At 42.2% G+C, this 7,748-nt stretch overlaps 1 protein-coding gene across 1 annotated transcript; it reads left to right on the forward strand.

The window, feature by feature from the left end:
• Positions 1–3,590: 3,590 nt before the first annotated feature.
• Positions 3,591–7,036, forward strand: LOC104626167 (zinc finger protein 608-like; the record flags this gene model as incomplete). Its single annotated transcript, XM_010294019.1, is given in 4 exon segments — positions 3,591–3,628; positions 4,031–4,120; positions 4,580–5,969; positions 5,972–7,036. Coding segments are annotated over 4 exon segments (2,583 nt in total), but the record flags the coding sequence as incomplete, so codon positions are not given.
• Positions 7,037–7,748: the final 712 nt, after the last annotated feature.

A 7,748-nucleotide genomic window follows, 5' to 3' on the forward strand; every position in this document is an offset into this window, starting at 1 on the left:
AGCCTGGCACAGCCTATCAGGGATTGGAGTTGATGACGGGCATGTCCCAAGGGCAGGCTGGGCTGGGCAGCCTGGGGAGCCCTGTGGGGCTAGCAGCGACAAAACACTTTAGCTGCAGACAAATGGGAAGTGTCTGCGCAGACTTTCCTGTGTTTAATTTTATTACTCTAAAAATGGAGGGGCTGTTGTTTCTTTCATGTTTCATTTCAAGCAATTTTAATTATATATTTTTTCTATATCAGAGGCTTTGGAACACAGTGATTCAACCTATTGTGTCTGTCCTGGTTTCGGCTGGGATGGAGTTGTTTTTTCTTCCCGATAGCTGATATAGTGCTCAGTGAGTGAGCAAGCAGCTGTGTGGTGCTTAATTGCTGGCTGGGGCTAAACCATGACAGTGTCTGAGGCAAAAACAGAGTAACCTTCTGGAAAAACAAATATATTCCAGTGCTGTAAATATAGCTGACATGCTGAAGAATTTTGAGCAGTCAAAAAGGTCGTTGACACCATACACGAAGCACTACAGAGCAAAAGATGAGAAAAACATTGCTTCCCCACAATAGCTTTTTCAGGTGTTTGTTTTTATTTGAAGGGAGTAAGACTGAAATATATTTTTCCAGGCTACTAAATTTACACAGATCATAAAAATAAGCTTGATTCTGATTGCCTATGTATCAATTTTTAGCTTAATCTTTTTATGTATCCAAAGTCTGGTTTTGACCCTGACTGAAAGAGCAGTTTATCTTTTATCTCTTAGACCGTGTTGTATGAAATGTATGAAATTCTACAGCCGCCTTAACATAATGGCAACTTAAAATGATATGGGAAATAATTTTCATATCTGCTACTGAGAATTTCCAAGGAAACCCCTTCTTCCAATGTACCTCAGCTAATACAACTTCAAATACTTCTCTGCTGCTAAGATCCCTGAGAAATTAAGCTGCTGGTTACGTGCTTACTTTACCTTGGTGCAGCATACATAGAGAGATAGTTCTGGTGCAAAATTAGAAATCGCACTGGTAAGACAAAACAAGTGGACAGGCTAGAAATATTTTGTCACAATGCTATTATTATATCCATTGTAGAAAAGCTAGAGCAAGAACAAGGAAAGTGTAAAGAAAAAACAAGTCTCAAGGCTGCAATTTAGTGTCTAATGCAATACCTCTTATAAATTTGAAACAGTCTGCACCACATGACTTTGGATAGGAAAATAATTGTTTATTCAGTAGTTAATGAATTAAAAGGGTAAGTCTGTTTACTAGTCCAAAAACACGATGATAAATTATCCCTGTGAAGGAGCGTTTGAGGGGAGCCTGAAAACATTTGAATGAACTCCATCATTAATTTTATTTTTGTTTAAGACATCCTTACCATGTATACATTTTACACTGAAATTTTGAATAAACCAAAATTCTAAGTCTGCCTTCGGTGGGCAGGTGTATTTACATTTTAATGGAAGTCTTAATTAGAAAAGCAATTACATTTTTTAAAAGTAGTCCTCTTACTAAATATGTGTATTCTGATTACTCTTAGCTTTAATATATGGTTGTAATTTCATGTGTAATACCTCTCTTTCCGCAGAGGAAAAGGTAAAGCAAATAATACATATTTGTATCTCTCTCTGCTAAACAAAAAACTTACAACACATATGTGTATGTGTTTTTCTGTGTTTGGATGTATGCAATTTCACATAAATAGAAGCATCATAACCATATTATTCACAGCAAAGAAAATTCTTCTCAGTCACATACTAATTTAAAAACTGTAAATGGTGCTTAGTTTATGCTGACTGGCTGCCAAACAAAAGAAATTATGGGCAATAAAAGCAAAATTAAGATGTGAGTGTTGCCATTTTACAGCAGGACATGGCAAATACATGTCCTACATCTCGAATCACAGGGAGGACAGGGAGGTGATTAGAGACAGCCAGCAAGGGCAAGTCTTGCCTGACCAACCTAGTGGCCTTCTATGATGGAGTGACCACATCAGTGGACAAGGGAAGAGCTACCGATGTCATCTGGACTTCTGTAAGGCCTTTGACACAGTCCCCCACAACATTGGAGAGATATGGATTTGATGGGTGGACTGTTGGGTGGATGAGGAACTGCCTGGATGGTCACAGTCAGAGGGTAGTGGTCAATGGCTCAATGTCCAGATGGAGATCAGTGACGAGTGGTGTCCCTCAGGGATCCGTATTGGGACCAGAACTCTAATATCTTCAACAGTGACATAGACAGTAGGCTCAAGTGCACCCTCATCAAGTTTGCAGGTGACACCAAGCTGAGTGGTGGGGTTGACACGCCTGAGGGACGGGATGCCATCCAGAGGGACCTGGACAAGCTGGAGGAATGGGCGTGTGTGAACCTCATGAGGTTCAACGAGGCCAAGCGCAGGGTCCTGCACCTAGGTTGGGGCAACCCCAGGTATCAGTACAGGCTGGGGGATGAAGGGATTGAGAGCAGCCCTACTGAGAAGGACTTGGGGGTACTGGTGGCCCAGAAGGACAACCGTATCCTGGGCTGCATCAAAAGAAGTGTGGCCAGCAGGTCGAGGGAGGTAATTCTGCCTCTCTGCTCTGGTGAGACCTCACTTGGAGTACTTGTCCTGGTTTCAGCCTGGGATAGAGTTAATTTTCTTCATAGAAGCTAGTGTGAGGCTGTGTTTTGGTTTTGGGATGAAAAAATGTTGATAACGTGCTGATGTTTTCAGTTGTTAGGTAGTCAAGGACTGTCCAGCTTTTCATGCTGGCCTGCCAGTGAGTAGGCTGGGGGGGGATGGGAAGCTGGGGGGGGGCAAGTAGGCTGGGGGTGCATGGGAAGCTGGGAGGGGACACAGCCAGGACAGCTGACCCAGGCTGGCCAAAGGGATATTCCACACCATATGACGTCATGTTCAGTATATAAAGCTGGGACAAAGAAGCAGCAAGGGGTGGAGGGAAGTTCAGAGTTATGGTGTCTGTCTTCCCAAGAAACCATTACACATGATGCAACCCTGCTTCCCTGGAGATGGCTGAACACCTGCCTGCCCATGGGAAGTGGTGAATCAATTCCTTGTTTTGCTCTGTTTGCATGCTCGGTGTTTACTTTCCTTATTAAACTGTCTTTATCTCAAACCATGAGTTTCCTCACTTTTCCGCTTCTCTCTCCCATCCCACTGTGGGGGGTGAGCGAACAGCTGCGTGGTGCTTAGTTGCCAGATGTGGTTAAACCATGACAGTACTGCATGCAGTTCTGGAGTCCTCAGCACAGGAAAGACATGGACCTGTTGGAGTGGGTCCAGAGGAGGGCCACAAAAATCATCAGAGGGATGGAACACCTCTGCTATGAGGAGAGGCTTAGAGAGTTGGGGTTGTTCATCTGGGAGAAGAGAAGGCTCTGGGGAGACTTTATGGCAGCCTTTCAGTACTTAAAGGGGGCTTAAAAGAAAGATGAGGGTAAACTTTTTAGCAGGACCTGGTGAGTTAGGACAAGGGGTAATGGTTTTAAACTAAAAGAGGGTAGATTTAGAATAGATATAAGGAAGAAATTTTTGACAATGAGGGTGGTGAAATACTGGCACAGGTTTTCCAGGGAGGTGGTAGATGCCCCATCCCTGGAAACATTCAAGGTCAGGTTTGACGGCAGTCTGAGCAACCTGATCTAGTTGAAGATGTCCCTGCTCATTGCAGGGGGATTGGACTAGATGTCCTTTAAAGGTCCCTTCCAACCCGAACTATTCTATGATTCTATGATTTCATGAAACACCATTTCCTTCTGTCAGCTGTATCTTGATTACACAGTCACACAGGCACACATTCTCTCTTACATCCATACACATTTACATATGCACTCTTGTTTGCCCTCTTTCCTGTAGGTTTTAACTTGAGGTCACTGAAACCAGAAAAGAGGAGGAATATATACCAAAACTTTAGAAAAGAAATGCAAATAAAGGTCTCGCTCTGTGGGGAAGAAAAACAAGCAAACAAACAAGAACAAGACAAAAACTCTACCCCAGTTCTTGTTCTCACTGTGATAATTGTTTTTCTCATATTGGCAGGTGTCCTAGTAGTAAATGTTACGTGGAAGAACAAGACTTATGTGGGAATGCTGCTGGATTGCACAAAGCATGATTGGGCCCCTCCGAGGTAGGCAATCATTCTGGGTCTGTTTTTTCTCTACTGTATTTTCACTCCCCAATCTCTGTCAAGAGACTACAGAGATTAATAAAAAACAACTGTGTATAATTAAAAACATGCACCAGTGAATGAATAATTCTCTGTTCCACACTGAAAAGGACATTAGGGTGAAAGTTTTTATTTGAGAGGGAAGTGGAAATATGTGGGGAATTAATTCAAAGGGGAATTAATTTAAAAATACATTTTTATAAGTTTGGAAACTTTTTCTCTTTGTTGTTCTAGTTAGATGTTTCATTTCCATTTTTGTCTTTTTTTAATGACATTCCCTTTGAGACTGCAGTGTTCTCATTTGGAAGAAGGACAACCTTCCTTTAACATGGCTGAAGGTTATATTATGGGAGGTGTTGTTGTTTTTCTATTTATTCAGTTCATGGCTCCTGCTGATGACATCTGTTCTTGTTTATATAGGTTTTGTGAATCACCAACACGTCACCCGGAAATGCAAGGAGGCCGGGGCAGAGGAAAGCGGGCAAGGTCCACTGCAGCTGTACCTGGAAATGATGCGAATTTTACAGAGTCTAGAGGACTTCAGAATAAGAATCAAGGTGGTGCCAATAGGAAGGGAAGGAGGGGCAGCCTTAATGCAAGTGGGTGCAGGACAACACCAAACTGTGCTGTGGATGATGTCAAAGCCAACCCCTCATCCACAAACAAGAGGAAAAATAAGCCTCCAGTGGAGCTAGAATTGAACTCCAGTTCAGAGGACAATAAATCTGGAAAATGTGCTCGTACTAACTCTAGAAGCTCTCCCATCACTCCACAGGGAAAACTTGAGGCTACTTTTTTGGACCAAGGTTGCCCTTCTTCAGTCCTGATTGATTGTCCTCACCTCAACTACAACAAAATGTACAAGCACGTTAATGGACTCCGATACCACCAGGCTCATGCACATTTAGATCCAGAAAACAAACTGGAGTTTGACCCTGACAGTGAAGACAAAATTTCAGACTGCGAGGAAGCACTGAGTAATGTGGCACTTCAATGCAGTGAGCCAAACACAAATTTGTCAAGCTTTGATACATTAAAAACACCGACGTCTCCTTCCTCCATCACTACCCCAGGGACACCCAAAGGAAAAAGGGAGCTGACCGGCAATGGCCCCAGTTCAGTTATCAGTTCCAAAAATGGCAAGAATTCTGGCAAAAAGAAGGGTCTGAACAGCGAATTGACAAGCCTTCTGGTAATTTCTGATATGGCATCCACACTGGGCAATTGTTTGGTAGCAGATGGCACTTTGCAAACTGAAATGCCCAAATTGGAGGCTGAAGGGTTGATAGACAAGAAAATTTTGGGTGATAAAGACAAAGGCAAAAAAGCTAATCATTGCAAAGTGGATAAATACCTTTCTAAACTGAAAATGGACAGGCCCATTGCCCCAGCGCTAGCACTGACTCCTCCCCAATTAATAGCTATACCTACTGCAGCCTTTACAACCATCACTACAGGGACAATACTGGGAATTCCTTCTCTAACAACTACTGTTGTCCAGGTTACACCAAAGAGCCCTCTGCTAAAACCTATTCAACCAAAGCCCTCAGTTATGGAATGGCCAAGCACTGTAAACGCATCTGTCACATCACTCAAAGACAGAAGGAAAAAGGAGAAGAGAAAGCTAAAACACAAAGAAAGCAAAGACACTGAAAGCCCTAAGATGGATTCTGATCTGGGAAAGTTGGAGGATTCAAAAGGGTCTGGGAAAGATTTATCTGGACATTTTTTAAAGGACCATCTCAATAAAAATGAAGTGTTAACTAATGGACTGTCAGAGTCTCAAGAGAGCAGGATGGCAAGCTTCAGATGGCTGAAGCTGATAAGGTTTACACGTTCACAGACAATGCACCCAGCCCTTCTATAGGAAGTGCCTCCAGGATGGAATGCAGCACTTCAGTGAATGGACAGTCTTCAATTGTGTCCCTGCATGTGTTGACACAAAGTGGTGGAGATACTGCAGCTACTAAAACCAACAACCCTGCTTACTCGGATATTTCTGATGCGGCTGATGACGGTGGCTCGGACAGCAGGTCAGAGGGCATGAATTCAAAGGCCAGCTCTCCTTCGGATATTATATCTAATAAGGACAGTGTTGTAAAAGAATATTCTTCAGCCACAACAGTATCGGCTCAAGAAAAAGAGTCCCATTCTCCCTATTACCATGGCTACAGACCTTATTATTCTCCAAGTTACATGCACTCTGGACAGGACTGTGCCCCACAGGGACTGAAGACCAAAAAAGAATCTGAGGAAGAGGCTGAAAAAAAGAAGACAGAACTGTCAGATTCCAAGAAAAGTGAAACCAGTTCCACTAATTTGCAGCCACAACATCAGTCAGTAATAACGCAAAGACACCCTGCACTTGCCCAATCACTTTTTTATGGACAGTATGCTTATGGACTCTATATGGACCAAAAGTCCTTAATGGCCTCTAACCCTGCTTACAGACAGCAGCATGAAAAATACTATGAGGACCAGAGACTAGCAGAACAGAAAATGGCACAAACTAGGAGAGACTGTGAAGGGAAAAATGAACCCCCCTTGAAGGAAATTGGCAACGGTGATAATAAGCAGAAAAACAACCCATCTGCTACTATTTCAAAGGCCACTTCAACTCCAGAGTCAAGTAAAAATAACACTTTTTATCATCAATCATCAATCATCAATCGCTATCACCAATCATCAATCACTAACAAAGGCGAGGAGATGAGCAATTCACAGATATTTTCCAATCACCAGCAGCAGCTTCAGTCTGACAGTATCAAAGCCAAACAAATGGAAAACCACAAGCTCATAAAGGAGGCTGTGGAGATGAAATCTGTTATGGACTCCATGAAGAAAACAGGAGTAGATCTGACCACAAGATTTAAACAGGTGAGATCACAGGAAAGAGAACAAATGTGTCTTGACTTATAATGAAATCATGTAAGATTTTGTCTCTGTTTTTGCTATGTTCTTTTACCCTTGCAGTCAACCAATCTCTGACATGCTTTTTTCATGCTGGACAGTATTGTAGTCTGTGAATAGACCAATAGGCCTTCCAGCTGAGCTGTTTGAAAAGAAAAAAACTAGCAAGGTGGTGACTGAATCCAGACTTAAAGTATGAATAGACTATTTTCAATTGCATGCAATGATAAAATAGAATTAGATTTCTCTTTTAGATGTAAATTCCAAGCAATTTGCTAAGTTCAGAAATGAGAATTTTTGAGCAAAATAAGAAGCTTTCGTTGTGAGAGGACAAAGTGGATTTGAAACACAGATTGGAGTGTTTCGGTTTTTTGTGTGTTAAATGACAGTTGGCATTTACCATAAAGATGGGTGAGCTGATTCTTTGAAGAGTTGGCTTGAAGCTCAGCTCTTTATCTTAACTCAAGGTGACCTTTTTGAAATACTGTCCTGGTTGTCATCTGGGATAGAGTTAATTTTCTTCCTGATAGCTGATATAGTGCTGTGGTTTGGATTTGGGATGAAAATAATGTTAATAACATACTGATGTTTTTAGTTGTTGCTAAGCAGTCAAGGACTGTCCAGCTTCTCATGTTGGCCTGCAAGTGAGAAGGTGGGGGGGTGCACAGGAAGCTGGGAG

Source organism: Phaethon lepturus, unplaced genomic scaffold (assembly GCF_000687285.1).
Source record: "Phaethon lepturus isolate BGI_N335 unplaced genomic scaffold, ASM68728v1 scaffold17809, whole genome shotgun sequence".
NCBI lineage: Eukaryota > Metazoa > Chordata > Aves > Phaethontiformes > Phaethontidae > Phaethon > Phaethon lepturus.